Source organism: Pituophis catenifer, unplaced genomic scaffold, assembly GCF_029215685.1.
Source record: "Pituophis catenifer annectens isolate HBS135680 unplaced genomic scaffold, rPitCat1.0.hap2 SCAF_1, whole genome shotgun sequence".
NCBI classification, from domain to species: Eukaryota; Metazoa; Chordata; class Lepidosauria; order Squamata; family Colubridae; genus Pituophis; species Pituophis catenifer.
Window position 1 is genome coordinate 156,747,024 of NW_027256881.1, and position 20,576 is coordinate 156,767,599.

Here is a 20,576-nt window from a genome sequence, read left to right on the forward strand (position 1 = left end):
CAAGCCAGCAATTTAACAAACGGTTCGGCTGCATCACTGGCTATAGGGCGGCCCTTTGAAGCCCCGCGGCAAGAATTTAAACAGTTTTTTTTCCTCTAGCCATCGGAGGCAGCAATAGATTGGGAGTGGGCGGGGTAAACGAACGGCCAGCGATCCAATAGAGCAGAGAGTGAGGGTGAGTGAAGGCGGGGGGGTGAGAGAGGGCTTTGGCGACCCCTGTGAAATGGCCGTTCGACCCCCAAAGGGGTCGCGACCCCTAGGTTGAGAACCGCTGTTCTAGAGAGTTTTGTTATTCTTCAGATATTTTTATTTATTTTGGTGAGGGAAGCCAATTAAAATACTTCCAAAATACTGTTAAGATACACAATCGTATTATCTATTTCAGAATCAATTGAGATTTTATCTAATCCAACTGCAATATAAGAATAGACTGAAGTGCTGAGATCTTGCAATAAAAGCTGTACAAGTCTAACTGTGTCTAATGCTTTTACTAGGACAAAACCTTAAAGGACATTTGCCATCACTTGGGGAGTTTCAATAAGTATCTAGAATGATTACCTGAAGATAGTTTTACTAGACTAAAGAAGGCAGTTTATATTTTACATAAAAATCTGCTTTATCTAGGTGTTTTCAGAGATTTAAATAGAATTTGCTTTGAACTAGTAAACCATAGTCTTTATATTTTGTATTAACTATTTTACTTGTTAAGTACAAGTATTTTGATGGGTGGGCATTACCCAGTCAGAGAGAGACAATTTTTTGATAGCCAAAATAGCATATTTAATTATTGTGTGGGAAATTGAAGGTTGCAAAATGAATGGAGTTTCGTCAAATGTACAGTGAAGCTAAATTTGGCTGGCAGTTTTGAGTTTTAAATTATGACAAGACTATTTCAAGGTGTGTGAGCTTTTCTCTAAATTTATTTATTCATTATATAAATGTATGTGGCAACTTAATTGACGTGATAAATGTATGTGGCAACTTAATTGACGTGATCAGTAAAATAATCACAATTATTAATATCAATATTTCATGTACAGAACAAAATCCAACCTATACCAAGTCCAAGCTGGGGGAAAAGAGGAAAAGAGTTACATCTTTTCAAAACGCCAGCAAGATTGGACCATCCAAATCTCAGGTCATTCTATAGGGTTAACTATAGTTGGAAACTACCATTAGTTTCCAACAGTCATGGTCAGAAGGGATTCTGAGGGTCATGAAAAAGAACCTCTTGCATTCTGCAGAGGGAATGCAATTTATTCATCCCTGTATTATATATATCTGAACAGTTGATAATGATCATAGTTAAGCCATAGTTTGATATAATGTACTGTATGTAAAAATTTACATTTCATTCTATGCTTATAGAAATATCCCTTTACCCAAATCTGAACAAGGCTTTTTAAAATTATGTTCTATTTTTCTATAAATTATTTAAACAAGATATTTATGATTAATTTTAAATCCATTATTTGTTAAGTATGCTTAGGTCAGTATTCTAGGGCAAATTTACAGTACTTTCATCACTGCTTAGGTGATGAAGTACATCACCTTAGGTTAAAGTACAAAAACAAATCTACAGATGTGCACACTTTAAAAAACAATCTGTTTGTAAATGGTAGTTGTAAATTTTATTTATTTATTAGATTTTTATCCCACCTTTATTACTTTATAAGTAACTCAACACAATGAACATACATAATACTTCTCTGTCGATCTCCTTGGTTCTGGTTTTTAGTTTTACATTTTTAATTGCTTTTCTTTTTGTTTTTCTATGTTTTCTAAGCTACCTACTGTAGAGTTTCCTTATCAGGGAGATGGGCAGCATAGAAATATATTAAATAAAATTTCCCCACACAAATAACCCTGTGAGATGGGCTGAGAGAAAGTGATTGGCCCAAAGTTACCCAGCTTGACTTTTATGCTTAAGGCAGGACTAGAACTCCTGGTTTCTAGGCCAGCATTTTAATCACTACATCAAATTGGCTCTGGTACTTTGAAGCATTCTGAAAATTTTGACAGATAAAATAGAAGCATTCGATGAACTGTATATTGTATAGGAAGTAAATTCAGGTCATCCTTGTTTAATAAGCACTCGTTCAGCGACCATTCAAATTTACAACATCCCTGAATGGTTATTATGACTGGACTTTATACTTATGGTCTGCACAGTGCCCCATGGTCATGACTATAATTTGCAAATTTCCCTGCTGGCAACCAAAGTAAATTGAGAAGCTGGCAGGAAGACAAAAGTCACGGTTACATGAGGTCTTTGCTTAACAATTCGCCCAGTCCTTGATTAATGATGGCAACTGGGTTTGCCGGAACTCCCTTTGTTTATTGTGCAGTCATATTTTGCGGTTTTTGAATATATCACTAAATGGCAGTTTCCGGTCCCATTTAGTATTATTAGACAAGAACTACTTATGTGTTTGTATAAATTGTACTTCGTAACAATTCCTACAGTATTCATTTTCATCCCAAGCTTATTTGAAATTTTTTAAAAGACATATTTTTTACCTGGCACTATGTTTTCTTCTTGGCATCACTACTTTAACTTTTCATTTGGAACACATAGCTACAGGTTATTAAATAGTTTGGTCATACTGGCTTGAATCTGTGGTGACTTTTTATTACTCAATTGTGTTTTCACCAGGCAGCTACCTGGGGAAAGATTTCAAACTTACATGGCAGACTTCTATTAATTATTGTGTGCACAAATTATGGGAAGTACTTCATTCAGTAACATTTTCACACATGTTTATATTATAATTCCTTTGCTTTTGCTTGATTATTAATAATCTTACTGCATTTGACACATTTCAGTGGTTGAATTATTATATGACCTTTAAAATATAAATTTAATATGAAATTTAACAATCTCTGCTAACAAGTTACAATTTTTATTTTTTCCTGTCTCCTTGGATTCAGCTTCTCTTTCCTTCAGGTATACTGGTATCTCTAAACCTTTCTGGACCACAGCTGGAACAAGTGGTGATTGACAGAACCCTGATGGGAAAGTTCATCTCTAACACTATCAATGATGGTAATTATACCTATGTGCATGCAATTCGGCTGCCTGCATTTAAAGCGGAAGAGGAGAAATAGTATGTCGACAGGTAGACCAATTATTACCACTGGGGACTTGAAAACATTGGAAGTAATTGCATGAAACTCTACAGCTACTACCCTCAGGACAAAACCACTTTAGGAAAAAAACCATTTTTTATCAGCTGTTATATTCATTTTTTTAAAAAAACTCAGGTCAGCTTGTAATTTTCCCCAAAAGCATTAAAGTTTTAGCACAAGTAACTTTTCATATTTGAGTGCATTATATTTTAGTAGGCAAAAGTATGAATATAATCTACTCACAGAGTATGTTCAGCCATATTATCTGACATCTATTAAATAAATATCATAGATTGAATTCAAGTCCTTCTACATTCAAAACAAGTTTTCTAGTAAAGAGCAATGGTTCTTTTCCATTTGTAATCTGTTGACAGTTGACTCACAAAACGTGATTTTTCAAAAAAACAGTTTACATAAAGATGTTTAAAAGTGACCTTTAGCTTTTAAGGCAAACTTCCACTATTGTGGACATAATTCCAAAGACTAAATAAATTTACTTGTATCACCTTCATCAACTTCCATTAATTTCTTAAAAGAGCTTTAACTGATTTCTCCAAATCTTCTAACCATTTTTTTCATTTCCAGCAAGAAGCAATGGCATCAGGACTAATCAAATAGCATGTTCTAGAATCGAATGTATTTGCAAGAATTCACAGGGAAATTATCAAAATTAGTTGGTTGAAAATAAGGATATTATGAAAGGTCCAGCATACCATGAAAAAAGGATTCATCTGCTCATTTTTAGTTGATTTTATTCCATAATGTAATATTTTCATGGTAAAAAATTATAATTTCAATCCAATAATATTTTTATAAGTACAATGGATGTCAATATTTGTCAGTATTTCACTAAGGTCAAGTAATTCATCTCATGTTGAATTTAGTCTTGGAGTTAAATTCATCTTGATTCCATTTTCCTAGCCAATACCAAATAATTTTGAACTTTCTGTTTACATTTTCTTTCATTTGTCTTAGTATAGGGGAGTTATTCACAGTGTTTCAAAGAATCTTTATACCACAATAAATGAATTAACCTAAAACATTAACTCCTATACTTTTTATGACCCAGAAGCATCAAGTCTGATTTATTTGATTTATGGAATAACCAGACTGGCTATCAAGCTTCCATATTAATGAAATGAGATTAGAAATTATGTTTGGCATTGATATAAAACAGAATATCTACTTATAGAAAAATCTTACAAGGAAAGATTTCTACAAGGAAAAAGTTCTAAAGTCAGATTAAATGGCATTTCTGATATGTACTATGGTATAAATTTAATCAAGATTAGGGCATACCATAATAATGATATGATTGAGAGATTAAATAAAAAGTTTAAAAGTAAAGTAAGCCAATATAGTAGGAACCTGCTTGAAAGTTTACAAGCAACCATATTAAAGTATTTTTTCTGTCCAAACAAATTATAGCTGCTGGATCTATCTGTTTTGAGTTAAGGTTAATTGAACATTAATTCAAAATCTAATATCAGAATCTTGGCAGCCCTATATAAATGCAGTGTGAACAGAACAGTTACAGGAACAAATTGGAATCTAAGGGTCAAATTCTCCAAATTAATCTGTTAAAATATATGGATCTTAAACTAAGGTGAACATTAAAATAATAATAATAATAATAATAATAATAATAATAATAATAATAATAATAATAATAATAATAATAATAATAATAATAATAGAGCAGGGAGGAGGTTAAAAAAACAGACAAAAATGCAGATGCTTAATTAGTATCTAGAAATGGAGGGGGGGGGACCTAGAAACATGCACATAAGTAGGCAATACAATAGAACATGGTAACGTACTGATTTTTCCCTAAAGCAACCTAAGCAGGAACTTGAGGTATTATCATAAGTATAAAATGGCTTCTGAGAGCTATCTTCTAATTTTAAAACAAAAATTACTGGAAATGTAATGAAATACTGAATATTATTATTCTCTTGAACTGTATTTTTTATCATATTAAACTTTTGTCTACATTGTTGGACGTTTTAGTGTTATCTGGGATAAATGTAATATACAGTCAGGTCCAGAAATATTGGGACATCGACACAATTCTAACATCTTTGGCTCTATACACCACCACAATGGAGTTGGAATGAAACAAACACAATGTGCTTTAACTGCAGACTGTCAGCTTTAATTTGAGGGTATGTACATCCAACTCACGGTGTAGGACTTACAGCAGTTTGTATATGTGCCTCCCACTTGTTAATGTACCAAAAGTAATGGGACAATTGGCTTCTCAGCTGTTCCATGGCCAGGTGTGTGATATTCCCTCATTACCCCAATTACAATGTGCAGATAAAAGGCCCAGAGTTCATTTCAAGTGTGCTATTTGCATTTGGAATCTGTTGCTGTCAACTCTCAAGATGAGATCCAAAGAGCTGTCACTATCAGTGAAGCAAGCCATCATTAGGCTGAAGAAACAAAACAAACCCATCAGAGAGATAGCAAGAACATTAGGCGTGGCCAAAACAACTGTTTGAAACATTCTCAAAAAGAAGGAATGCACCGGTGAGCTCAGCAACACCAAAAGACCCGGGAGACTGCGGAAAACAAGTGTGGTGGATGACCGAAGAATTATTTCCCTGGTGTAGAAAACACCCTTCACAACAGTTGGCCAGTTCAAGAACACTCTCCAGGAGATAGGTGTATGTGTATCAAAGTCAATAATCAAGAGAAGACTTCACCAGAGTGAATACAGAGGGTTCACCACAAGATGTAAACCATTGGTGAGCCTCAAAAACAGGAAGGCCAGATTAGAGTTTGCCAAACAACATCTAACAAAGCCTTCACAGTTTTGGAACAAGATCCTATGGACAGATGAGACCAAGATCAATTTGTACCAGAGTGATGGGAAGAGAAGAGTATGGAGAAGGAAAGGAACTGCTCATGATCCTAAGCATACCACCTTATCAGTGAAGCATGGTGGTGGTAGTGTCATGGCGTGGGCATGTATGGCTGCCAATGGAACTGGTTCTCTTGTATTTATTGATGATGTGACTGCTGACAAAAGCAGCAGGATGAATTCTGAAGTGTTTCGGGCAATATTATCTGCTCATATTAGCCAAATGCTGCAGAACTCATTGGACAGCGCTTCACAGTGCAGATGGACAATGACCCAAAGCATACTGCAAAAGCACCAAAGAGTTTTTGAACGGACAAAAGTGGAATGTTATGCAATGGCCAAGTCAATCACCTGACCTGAATCCCATTGAGCATGCATTTCACTTGCTGAAGACAAAACTGAAGGGAAAATGCCCCAAGAACAAGCAGGAACTGAAGACAGTTGCAGTAGAGGCCTGGCAGAGCATCACCAGGGATGAAACCCAGCGTCTGGTGATGTCTATGCGTTCCAGACTTCAGGCTGTGATTGACTGCAAAGGATTTGCAACCAAGTATTAAGATTTATGATAATTATTCTGTCCCATTACTTTTGGTCCCTTAACAAGTGGGAGGCACATATGCAAACTGCTGTAAGTCCTACACTGTTCACCTGAGTTGGATGTACATACCCTTAAATTAAAGCTGACAGTCTGCAGTTAAAGCACATTGTGTTTGTTTCATTCCAACTCCATTGTGGTGGTGTATAGAGCCAAAGATGTTAGAATTGTGTCGATGTCCCAATATTTCTGGACCTAACTGTAGTTCTTCATAGATCATGCCTTTGGAATAAGTTATTTTTGACAGCAAATCTTGAGAACTGCACAATACATGGCCATAGTCTATTCTTTCTAATTTCTATATAGATTCACTTCTGCAAACTCTGTCAGAGGTTTCATCTTCATGCACTGACTAGCAACATGGATGTTATTGGGTAGGGTTTTAATTTTATTGTTTTAAGATCCAGTTTCAAGGGTGATATTTGTTATGTAGCCACTGACAGGAAACATAAAAGGAAGTGTACCAAAAGGAGAAGCTAAAATGTGGAAGCCCTTTCAATATTTAGCTGATAATCTCCTGGAAAAGACTAATACCATTGTCATAAAAAGAATTGGTTGGCCTTTTGCTGCTTGCTCTTGCATTCTAATCAAACATAAATTATGTCAACCAAACCTAGATTTAAGAAATATTATTTTGCTTCTATTTTTCAGTAAATCAGTTCCAACTTTCTATCATCTTCTAATTTAAATATTGTATATTCAGCCTCATTGGTATCACTAATAATTCTGCATAAATCTTTTCAAAGAGGTGCATGCCTACACACATGGAGACAGCCAGGAGCAGCTTCTGAAACAGTCAGTTTGAAGAAGGGCTTCATTTTGGATCTTTCCAAAACACAACCTTTAAAAGACTTGCACACCCTAATTCAGTGATGGCTAACTTTTTTGCCATCGTGTGCCAAAAGCGGGGGGAGTGCACGGTGGTCGTGCACGTGCATGTCCACACCCATAATTCTACGAGCCCTGACCCCCCCGTGCATGTGCATGCAACTTCCCCCGTGCTCCCCCTGCTTTTGTCATGTGATGGCCCGGTGGACCCGGTAGGCCTGTTTTTCGCCCTCCCAAGGCTCCAGAGGCTTTCTAGGAGCCTAGGGAGGGCAAAAACAGCCTTCCCCTCCCCAGAGGCCCTCTGGAGGCCGGAAACAGTTCCATTTGCCAACTTCTCAGAAGGCCCGAAAATCAGCTAGCCAGTGCGCACATGCGTGCTGGAGCTCAGCTAGGGCAACGCTCATGCGCCCACAAATATGATTACGCGTGCCACCTGTTCGTCATCCCAGCCCTAATCTTTAATGGCTTGAATATCCTTCTTCCAAATAATAGTCATGACAACTTTTTAAAGAAAGTTGTCATGACTATAGTTTTTTATGAAGAGATTGGACAGTCATTTGTCCAGAAAGGGTATAGGGTCTTCTGCTTGTGCAGAGGGTTAGACTATAAGACTTCCAAGTCTTCCAACTCCGTTACTTTGTTATTCTTGGTAGTTGATGAAATTATTGCCATAATAGGGAAAGATGGTGGTAAAACTTAACTACCCAAACAAACAATAAATGAGTTCTCTCAGATGTTTAGAACAGAAAATAATCTACCTATTTCTAATTCTCCCAGCTTCAATTAAAGTAATAATTAGAAGGATATCACCATATAAATACTATATGCGATTTCAGAATGTTGATCTCTGTCTAACAACAGTGCTATCTTGAATAAAAATCAGAGAGCTTTTCTGTTGTGATACAATTTTCATAGGATTCCAGTCTTGGATGCTACATGAGGAAAAGTGCACACTTGAACAACCTAATCGGCTTGGAAATTTCAAATTGCAAGCACAGGAATATATGCTAAAATACTAATTTGATTATTTAAAATTTACAGAAGTGTTGGATTAATTAATTCCAAGCGTTTAATTCTGACAAGCTTTCTCTCCAATATGACTCTATAAATGTTTTACCGTGGAAAAGGTAGTCTGCATTCTCCGTTTATTGAGGTGAATATTTTACTGTTATATCCCAGTGAAAGTAAATGGTAAGGGATTGAATTGAGTTGATTCAGATAAATTCAGTTTGGTATTATATAATGCAGAGATACTGGAGAAACTAAGAGAAATGAGAAACCACTAATGATTGAATAACAAGCTATTACTCATAGATAGAAGAAAATGATATATATTTTATTAATCAATTGCTTATGTATATCCAAATAAAATAAAATAGCAGTTAAAAGACTCAGACACTGTTAATTTACATATGAGATCTCTGTTCAAACTAATTTCTAAATCCATTCACCATTTTCAATAATCACATCAAAGGCGAAACTACATGGTGCAGATAGTTCTATAGGCATTCTCCCTCTGGTCTAAGGACTTTTAATCATATAACAGGTGTTTTAAGATTAAGAATATGGTTTCCCCCCCTCCTCAACTGTTCTTTTTCCCATGGCAGTTACAAGAAAGGTCACCATATCTATTGTTTGTGAGAGAAATGCAGGTGTGGAGGGCATTTTGAATAGACAAATGCTACAAAGAAGAGGATTCCTTGCCCATCTTTTCTATCCTACCATGTATCCTTTATTCCACCTGAAGTCATTTGCAATATTTTTGTATGAAAAAAGGAACCTGCTAGAGAGGAAGAATTCACATAATTACATAAAATGAAAAAAAAATTAAAGAATTTAATTTTAATTAATCCTTAATTAAAGAAACAATAGTCTTATAGGAGGAAGCAAACTATTATTTCAGTTCTACAGATTTGAAAGGATTTAAATATATTTATTCAGTAAGTTACAGCACCTGAGAAGATATAGTAATCTAATAAATTTAGGATTCACAGAAATGATATTTTTAAAATGATATTTTTAACTTATAGTTGTCTATACTTCACATTATTGTAAGTCTAGGCAGCTTTTATTAACAAAGGTCTGCATTTAAGTGAATAATTTTTATTATTACTGGCTGTCTAAACATTCAGTTTGAATACCACAATGCTAAAAAATGGTATTAAAGATTTATTGTTTTACTTAGCTATAATATATAAAAACATAATCCAAAATAACCTCAAGACAGAGTAAAAAACCTATAAAGGCAACTGTGATAAACATCAACATTAATATACAATAAACTCTAAACCACTACCATAGAGGCTTGGCCTAAGATATTGCTGTTTAAACAATTTCATATTTGAAATAAAAACATTGGCTGTAATGCTTCTAGTATACTGAGATTTACTTAGCTAATTAATTTGCAATGAAAGAGCCTAAATGGAAAATAAAATAATACAATAATAAAATGAAATAAGGAATTAGGATAATAGAGTATCAGGAGTTATAGTAGTGACAAATGCTAAATGTTGGCATCCTTCTACATATTGTATGAAGTTGTACTTCGTACAGCAGGAAGCTCAGCATCTTTTAATTTGACATCTTATAGAAATGAAATTATTAACATAAAAACTAGGAAGTTAATTACTGTATTGGAAAATTTTAGAGCACAAGATACAGTTTCACAGGTTTTGTTGCTTCCAAGCAGTATTAGATGAAGTAAAGTCTAAAAAACTGAATTTCAATTGGAATACCATTGATTTCCTGGTTATGGTCAGCTTGCCATTTATTAAAGAAAACTGTTTTTGTTTTTTAAATAATTTCTACTTTTTCATTATGGCAATATGTTGCTAGTGCTTGTCAAAACCACAGAATATGGGTAAGGACAGTAGCATCAATAAAAAAATGATGGATATCAGTTAATATAGGAGGTTGAAATTTACTTTTAGAAAATGCCAAAATTGTGGAATTGGTGTGAAAATTAAATAGGAGAATAAGGATACTGTTTGATTCCCTTTAGAATATTTGATTCTGTTTAAAGTGAGGATTACTGCAGAGAAACCACCTACGGTAGCACATTGAATTTGTATGTAGATATTCCCATGCGGGACCCTGGTGTGCTGGAGTAGTCAGAAACCTCTGAATGTGGCTGCTAGTTTTTGCCATAGCCTCTTCCTGGAGACCAAATTAGAAGCTGCCTTCAGGTCAGTGAACATAGCACAGAGAATTCATTCAGTAAATTAGTGTATTTCTCTGCCAGATTATGTAAAATGATGCATTGATCTAATGTTGATTACCCAGCCCTAAAGCCAACTTGCCTTTCAGCTAGCACCTCCCCTTGTATCACTCAGTGAGTTTCTCATTAAGGCCATAGAATTCATTTATAATGTTTAATAAGCTGACTGGTCAAATGTTAGCTCTGCTGTATTTCTTTCTTTTTATTGAAATTGTTATGATTAACGCCACTGTTGAGATATGTAAAAAGAATTATCAATAAGATCAAATAGGCAGACCAGCAGCAGAGAACCCAGTCGGAAGTTCTACAAGAGCCTGCTCACCCAGCTCAGCAAAGTTACCATTTTCCAATTGTACAAGGAATGTGTGTGATATACAGTAGACCAGTCAAGGGAACAGTTATAAACAGCAAAAAAGCAGTGTTAAAATTCTTTAATAAGCAGTAAAAGTATGGGTTTTCTTAGAAGATCAGCCTATTATATTCCATGAACTGAATCACACATCTTCTGGAGTAACCCAAAGTCACTCAGCAAGAATTACCTTCAAGATTGTCTCAAAATGGGTCCTTGTGATAGAAGCAGATGAAGCTAAATCTCTTGGGACTGGATTGACCTCATGGATTCTAAAGCTCAGATTAGGGTTTTAGGGCATGTTTCTAAGGAGTGAATTTATTCTTAGAGGCTTGGGATATAACTCAGTTTGGTGGAGAATCAACATTGTCAACATAGTAGTGCTTTCATTGCTTTTGCACTCCTTTAAGGACTGCTTTAAAATGGAATCCTCTCATATTTCAATTCACCATGATATCAGTTACTTTGATAGTAGTTGGAGTGTGAGGCTAAAGAGAGGAATCAGGATGAAATTTATCTTTAGTGAGCTGCAGATATTCTGATGTTTGCAAGTTAGGATTGTTGGATTGGCTTCTCAGGGTTCCAAGCTTGGGAACTGGATATTGAAACAGGTTTAATGCTACATCATAGTATAATAGTGACAAGGCTTGTTTCAAATCAATTAACTTTTGGCTAGGAACAGTTAGAACTTTTAGCCAGAAGGTAAGAGTTCATAACTAAAATTTCCTCTGAAAAGGGTATTTGTCAATGCCAGACCTAATGACATTTGGCTGTCTCTTCTTAAGACTGCTTCATCAGCTTGGAATTATACATAGTTTTACTTCTTTGTTAATTATGATGGCATTGCTCTTGTGCTTTCTATAGGCAAAAGGGGCTTGAGAGGTAAATTATATGCACACAATTTGATTAGATGTGGAAGTAGTATTTAAGGGATATCTGGAGTTTGGAATGTAATTATAATTCTGCAGCCATCAAAAAAATCTGTGGACCATTTTTTTAATCACTTCTTTATCAGTCATGGATACAAAGAAGCTGGCTCAAGGAAATAAGATAGTTGCTGTATTAGACCATCTTAATCATGATAGAGAGGGATATTTAAAATATTTGAAGGAGGAGGAGCAAATGAATGATACATTGTGAAGGATGTTGGAATTCAATTGGAAGTTGAATGGTGGGTTTCTGAAATCAGCAGATTAGATCTCTTCTAACTAATAGTCAAGCCACCTCAGCAGTCTGACAGCCAGAGGAGCCATGTAGAAGCTGATAAACATGTTGAGTTGGTATAGAGAGCCATGGAGATGATCTTGAAGTTCCTTTCAGAAACAAGGACACAAGCATTCCTTAAGTTCTGGAAAGGAAGATAATGTTAAGAATAGGCTCGAACTGACTCCTCCCTGATTCAGTAAGGTATAAGAGGCAGAAAGGTAGAACAGAAACTCCTGCAAGATTCTATTATTATAGTTTCTCATATCCTTTCTTGATGTGCCACATGTTAAATAAATAAATAATTCACTTTTGAGGCATTCCAAAAGGTTATCTATCTGAAATCTGTTATTAGTTTTTACCCCTCCTCCTAATATAGTAGAAAACATAATATTGCTAGCTAATTGTGTGAAAAGATAGCTAAAAGTTACTAAAAGATTAACACAAATTAAGAAAGCAGAGCTTTTATTTTTAAATGTTAATTTGCTTGGGGAGAGTTATTTTGGGCTCTGGTTTTATGGGATCTTTGATGTAATTTTTTAATTATTTTGCCCTTTTATTACTTTTTTCTTATAGTAAATGTCTTTATTGTATTTTTATAAGCCATAATGCAGGAGTAGCAGATACTCATTACAGTATCATCACCATCCCGCCCCACCCCCTCCCCAGCAAAAAACAGTGTATTGGTAGTTTTATTCAGATGCCTGCAGAGCTAATTGGTTTCATTCATTTTCATGTAAGTTTTCATTTCAGAATAAAAAAAATGCTTGCACCAAACAAACATTATCACCCATTTCTCTTTCTTAAGGCATAACAACTGCAAGAAATCAGTTAAGCCACAGTAATGACTGCCCTTTCATTTGGTACTTTTTTAATATTTATGCTTCACTCCAGCGTACCCCCAATATTTTCATTCATCCAGTGTCAACCACTGCAGAAGAGATTACTATCTGAAAGAACTTTAAAAGAAAAGAACCAATAGAAGAGATATTGTAAAATACCGTATCTTTAAAATACATCATAATTTGTTCCATTTTATTACACCTGCTTCCAAGGCTTTACTTACCATTTTCAAAAAGACACAGTAGGAGAAACACTTATATCAGTACATCATAGAAGTCATGCATAGTGCTGAAAATGTGTTTTTATTTTCCAATATTCCAGTGGAGATTTCAGCAATTTATTTTGTTGTCAGTGATAAGTATTAAAATGTTGTTGTTTTTTCTTCCAGCTGTGCTTACTGATACTTTTATGATCTTTTCATTTTGGGAACAAAGCAAACTCTGTTTCATTCAACTCTCAAAAAACCCAAATTCTCTGGATATAAACAAAAGACTTGAAAAACTCTCAAACTTCGATTTTAAGGTACAGCCTTTCATGATTTTGCAAGTATCATAATTGTATCATAATTGGAGAAATGGATGTTAATAAAAAGATAGGGATTTAGTATAAAGCAGGGGTGAAATCTAAAAATTTTCGCTACCGGTTCTGTGGGTGTGGCTTAATTATTGGGCATGGCTTGTTGGTCAGGTGACTGGGTGGGCGTGGCTTGTTGGTCAGGTGGGCATGGCCAAGTCAACGTCACTTCTTTGCCCTTTTTTAACCTACAAAACACAACACAACACAACTGGCTCACCCACAATGTAAAAGCAGCTGTGCTAGACCCAAAATGGCCCCTGCAACAAGCAGGAACCTCACACAGCCACAAAAAGCCCCAAAAAACAACTTTCACACTTTACACACACACACAACACAACACAACTGGCTCACCCACAATGTAAAAGCAGGGGCAAAATGGTCCCTGCAACAAGCAGGAACCTCACATAGCCACAAAAAGTCCAAAAAACCAACTTTCACACTTTACACACACAAAATTCCACATACAGCTTTGTGAGATTTTGTGTGTTTGTGTAGTTAGAGTGAAACACTACAGAAACACACAAAATCTCAGAAAGCTGCACAAATATTATTTTATTTTATTTTATTTTTATTTTTATATAAAAGCAGCTAAATTTAAAACTTCCTAAACTTTAAATGGCTAAGTCTAAAAAAAGAACAACTAAAAAAACCCAATTAACTATTTTTTTTAAAGCTCCCAAAGGGGGAAAAAAACTTAGAGGCAGGCAAGCAGGCAGGCAGATAGAGCTGCTCACCAATGAGCTTGATTGCAGGCAGGGAGATTCAGTTGCTTGCTGATGCAATGGATTGCAGGGATTACAGCAAGCGAAGCAAGGCAGGCGTGTGAAGGTAAGCAAGCTGGAGGCTGGGGGGAAAGGGATTTTTGCTACCGGTTCTCCGAACTGCCCGCCGCCATCGCTACCTACTCGCCTGAGCTGGTCCAAACCGAGAGCATTTCACCCCTGGTACAAAGAAAGACAAATCTTTTCAGTGATGCTTAAATTGAATTCCATAAGGACTGTTATAACTGTCAAGAAAGATAGGTAGGCAGGCAGACATTTCAGTCTACTTTATACTATAAGGTTTTAGAAATGATTACCAAAGGTAAACTGTAAACAAACTTAGGCCAGGTTGTGCTTAACCTTGAAACATATGACAAAGAGGACACTGATGTATCAATGATAAATAAACTCCTCTTGTATTCAGATTCTACTGTGTTTCTGGATCCTGATGAAGGAAGAAAACCATGGAGCATTAACCAGTGTGCAACTAGGAGCTTAAAAATGATAATATTGTGCAATAAAAATGCAGTAAATGGAATTATTACAAACTTTGCACAAACTATTAAAATCCAAATTCAGTTGGCAATACCAGACTAGGCATTGGAGGTAGTATTGTGCTTGTAAAGGAGTGCAAGATACAAGATGGACACATGCAGGGTTTCTCTTAAATAATTCGGACTACAGCTCTCATCCTTTGCCATTGGCAATACTGATTTACAGTGAAAGGAACTGAATTCAATTGATAATATTGAGACTTGAGACAGAGGCTTTAGAATTAATTAACTTGTTCCATCCTGATATATTCTGAATATATATAAGATAGAAGAGATTCTTCAAATGAAATAAACGTTTTCATTTTATTTGTTTTCAAAATGAAAAATTATTACAGTAAAAGACTGGTCTCCACTACATTGTAAGTATGAATATATGCTGCCTTTTATCCCCTATCACTGCCAAAATATTATTAGATAACAAACATGACAAAATGTTTTGTTAACTAGTATTATTTTTCTCCTATTGCTTTTTTGTTATTTCTCAGATAGATTTTGTGTCTATAAGGCTAGTTTTAGCAATTACACTAAATATCTTGCCAGATTATATTATAGAGTTTGTTGGGAATGCTCTCTGCTAGAATGGACATCTAATATATTTTCCAGGCTGCTTCAGTTGAAGGCCTCTTTTCAATACTGAGTTGTGTTTGCAAGATTGATCCAACCTCTATAACATGGATTTGAGACAGTTCACTGTTCACAAGGAACTGAGCTGATATGTTGTTTACTTCAGGGTGATGCACACTTTTGTGTGTTAGTTAAGTTTGGGCTTTTGGTAACCATCATCAAAATCTATATATACTTAGCATTATTGCAAAGCAGCTTTGGAATAACTTACTGTGATAATATACTTTCCAAATCTATCTTGCATATGTTTAATTATCCCCTCTTTTTGACCAAAAGCATAGTTTACATGAACTTTTAAGAAAAAGAAAACATGGATATTCAAGAAAAAGAATAAATGAGAATCACTAACACAATTTAAATATTTAAAGTTTAATTTTAATAATATTTCTAATAGTTTAATCAGCCTAATATAACTGAAAAATATTTTTTATTTATATTAGTGCTGTAGCTCTACACAATTGCTGTTTTATGGTGGATTGTATTAACTGTAAGAATACAATTATGTTTTTTTAATTGTTGATTGTAATGATTGTGTATGCTTGTATATAATTTTACATACATTTTGTCCAAAAACATTGGAAACAGTTCATAAATGTAGCACATTAAGACATTGCTTTTAAATAACTAAAATTTTAGGTGTGATCAGCCTTTGTGATAGGTATTCTGAAATATAAACATTAATTTTCAAACATTTAGATACAATTTAGTTAACAAAGTAGTGCATGACAAAAAAACCTATACAGTAACATTATCCAAGGCAACCAGCACCAATTAAATCAGCAATAAAATAAACCCCCAAAACACAAACAGCAAGAAGGAAATCGCTAAATTGTAGGCATTTTTTTTTTCAAAAAAGGATTTGCCATCAAGGGAAAAGAAAATGAATTTAGACTTAGATCTTCCATACCTCTCACTGGGAGAATGCAAATGACATGGGTATGATGCTAGATTATTAGTCCCATGAAGTTGTTCTTGTGAGCAGGCATGTATATGAACCTCCCCACTCCAACTGGTGCTCAGTGTGTATGCTATATGCAATAATGTTGGCATAGGAACTATTCTGAAAAGGAAGGACTCACTGGAGAAGAGCCTAATGCTGGGAACAATTGAGGGCAAAAGAAGAACGGGATGACAGAGAATGAGGTGGCTGGATGGAGTCACTGAAGCAGTCTGCGTGAGATTAAATAGACTCCAGGGGATGGTAGAGGATAGGAAGGCCTGAAGGAACGGGGTCATGATGGGTTGGACACAACTTTGTGGCTAACAACAACAACAACAAAAGGAACTATTCAGACACCAGCTTGCATATTGATTTTTTTATAATATATCTGTCACAAGTAAATGCCTTATTCTCCATTATGTAAATAGTACATGAGTAGTGTATCAGGGGTTAACTTATTCTTCACTTCTTAAAGTGAAGAAATTCTTGAATTTCTAATTCTCAAATTATTTATTGAGTCTGATCCTGAAAATATCGTAACAATATCTCCATTCTACATTTTGCATCCTGATCAGAACTCTTTGTTTTCATCCTTGCCAGAAAGTATAACTTGTCAGCCTAACTCCCAATCAATTCAACATCCTATACTCTAGCCAGATAATCAACTTGATTCTAGTCTAACACAAACAAGGAGTATTAGCACACCCACCTTCCAAAAATAATTCATTTGCAGACTATTTCCTTTACTTTCCTTTTGATACAAAAGTAAACGATCTATTGTATGTGGATCATGAAGAACATTATTCAATATATTATATTGCCTCTCAGATTGTGATCCCATCACAGTGGCACATTCTGTGCTGATTATTATTGTGAAAAGAACTGAAAATTAAACTGCAAGATCTGTAATGACTTTATACAAATATATGGTGTAATTCTATTTGTAAAGGAGTGTGTATTCCTAGCCACTACAACTAAAGAAAATAACAGAGCTGAAAAAGTGCAAAAAATGACAAAAATGAAAAAAGAAACATAACATCTCTCCTTGAAGCTGTTTGCTTACAAAATTGACAGCAAAAAGGCACCTAGTAAATCTGAATAGTAGGAGATTTAGGATAGAAAAAAAATGAAATATTTCCTCTTATAGTAGATATCTGAACTTTTAATGACAACAAAAATTAACCTAGACGATATCAAACCGTATGCATAATAAAATCCAGGTATTGTAATGATTCAGTGAAGTCTGGGAGATTGTCATTAGAAAGGTCTAGATTTATCATATATCTTTATTACATTTTTTTCATCTTAAATTTCCTCTAAGCAGGAAGAACGAATTATTCATCTCTGTTCATGTTAAAATTTAGTAAGATGTACAAAGATGTGTTATCAAAAGAACAAACATATGATGTGAGTTGTACAGTTTAAAAAAGTATTTTTTTACTCAGTTACCTGGCAATTAGCCAATAGTTCTAATTAAGTAAGAATTATAGTAGGGCTGGTGCAATATTTCAGTACTGAAAGGAAAGACATATTTTAAATTGTTCAGGGACCCAAATGTTGGGTACTTGTTGTACTTGTCTGCAATTCCTAAAAGCGTACTGCAAAAATGGATAGAAGCAGAATTTCCAGTTCCAATCAATTTTAAAGATTAGAGCAATAAATTAGGAAAAGAAGATAATCACAACAAACAATTTTCCTCTGAGCAACATTGTCCATCTTTATTATGGTACAACACCCTTAGTATGGTACAAATATTGATTAGTTGTCTCACCATATCAGAAAACTATAAAACCAATATAAAGAAAATATAATCATCATAAATTATATTCAAGAACTGGTGGGACCATAAAATAGAGAAAGTAATAGGAAATGGAGAAAGTAATGTCCTCTGGGACTTTAAAATTCAAATAGACAGGCACATGTCAGATTTAACAATTGTCAATAAGAAAGGAAAGAAAAAGTAGTCTGGAAAGTGGACATGGTAGTACCTGAAGACAGCAGACTAGACTAGACTAGACTAGACTAGACTAGACTAGACTAGAATAGAATAGAATAGAATAGAATAGAATAGAATAGAATAGAATAGAATAGAATAGAATAGAATAGAATAGAATAGAATAACAGAGTTGGAAGGGACCTTAGAGGTCTTCTAGTCCAACCCTCTGCTTAGGCAGGAAACCCTACACCACTTCAGACAAATGGTTATCCAATATCTTCTTTAAAACTTCCAGTGTTGGAGCATTCACAACTTCTGGAGGCAAATTATTTCACTGATTAATTGTTCTAACTGTCAGGAAATTTCTCTTTAGTTCTAGGTTGTTCTCTCTTTGATTAGTTTCCACCCATTGGTTCTTGTCCTGCCCTCAGGTGCTTTGGAGAAGAGCTTGACTCCCTCTTCTTTGTGGCAGCCCCTGAGATATTGGAACAGTGTATCATGTCGACCTCTAGTCTTTTTTTTATTAAACTAGACATACCCAGTTCCTGCAACCATTCTTCATATGTTTCAGCCTCCAGTCTCCTAATCATCTTTGTTGCTCTTCTCTGCACTCTTTCTAGAGTCTACACATCTTTTTTACATCATGGTGACCAAAACTGGATGTAGTATTCCAAGTGTGGCCTTACTAAGACATTATAAAGTGGTATTAACACTTCACGTGATCTTGATTCTATTCCTTTGTTTATGCAGCCTAGAACTGTGTTGGCTTTTTTGGCAGCTGCTGCACACTGCTAGCTCATATTTAAATGGTTGTCCACTAGGACTCCAAGATCCCTCTCACAGTTGCTACTATTAAGCAAAGTATCACATATACTGTATCTGTGCATTTTGTTTTTCTTGCCTAAATGTAGAACCTTACAGTTTTAAAGTTAGTTTTCATATAAAAATAAAATAAAATAATATTTGTGCAGCTTTCTGAGATATTGTATGTTTCTGTAGTGTTTCACTCTAACTACACAAACACACAAAATCTCACAAAACTGTATGTGGAATTTTGTTGTGTAAAGTGTGAAAGTTGGTTTTTTGGGCTTTTTGTGGCTGTGTGAGGTTCCTGCTTGTTGCAGGGGCCATTTGGGGTCTAGCACAGCTACTTTTACATTGTGGGTGAGCCAGTTGTGTTGTGTGTATGTAAAGTGTGAAAGTTATTTTTTTGGGCTTTTTGTGGCTGTGTGAGGTTCCTGCTTGTTGCAGGGGCCATTTGGGGTCTAGCACAGTTGCTTTTACATTGTGGGTGAGCCAGTTGATGTTTTTTAATTTTTATTTGGTGTGCGTTAGAAGAGGGATAGTCTTATACGGCGAGTATAACCCAAACCCTATATTTTAACAGGAAAAGTCGGGGGTCGTCTTATACGCCCAGTCGTCTTATACGCCGGAAAATACGGTACTTTGTTTGCTTCTAGATGTTTGCTGATTTGTTGCTTGATTATCTTTTGCAGAATCTTCCCTGGTATTGAGGTCAGGCTGATAGGTCTGTAGTTTCCTGGGTCTATTTTTCCCCCCCTTTTTTTGAAGATGGGGACTACATCAGCTCTTTTCCAGTCCTCTGGCAGTTCCCCTGTGCTCCAGGATCTTTGAAAGATATAATTCAGTGTTTCTGAGATCTTGTCTGCCAGTTCCTTCAGAACCTTGGGGTGTAATCCATCCGGTCCTGGTGATTTGAACTTGTCTAGGGTAGACAGGTGCTCACTTGCCATTTTCTTCCCTATTTTAACTTATGTTCCTAATCTGTTTTTTGTGGTGCTGTTTTTGATAGGTTGGACTGTTTTTTTCCCTTTGTGTAAAGACAGTTGCAAAAAACAAGTTAAGTAGTTCTGCTTTCTCCCTGTTGTTTGTAATCTTCTTGCCACTTTCTCCCAGCAATGGACCAATTGATTCCTTGACTTTTTTCTTGGTTTTAACATGTTGGAAGAAGCTTTTTTTGTTATTTTTTACTTTTGTCGCAAGCCTTTGTTCATTGTGAGCCTTAGCTTTCCTCACTTCATCTTTGCAGGCTCGGGCTATTTTCTGATATTCTGCCTTAGTTATGTGCCCCTGTTGCAAACTGGTAGTAAAGGTAAGGAGAACCTACCTCTGCATGGAATCCTTCCCAATCTCT

The 20,576-nt window shown here is 35.3% G+C and overlaps 1 protein-coding gene across 1 annotated transcript in view; it reads left to right on the plus strand.

Annotated features, from left to right (window-relative positions):
- Positions 1-20,576, plus strand: part of WDPCP (WD repeat containing planar cell polarity effector) — a 170,116-nt gene that overhangs the window by 56,981 nt on the left and 92,559 nt on the right. Inside the window, exons 7-8 of the mRNA XM_070956545.1 lie at positions 2,932-3,046; positions 13,419-13,552. Coding sequence (XP_070812646.1) covers positions 2,932-3,046; positions 13,419-13,552 — 249 coding nt within the window. The remainder of the gene's footprint in view (positions 1-2,931; positions 3,047-13,418; positions 13,553-20,576) is intronic.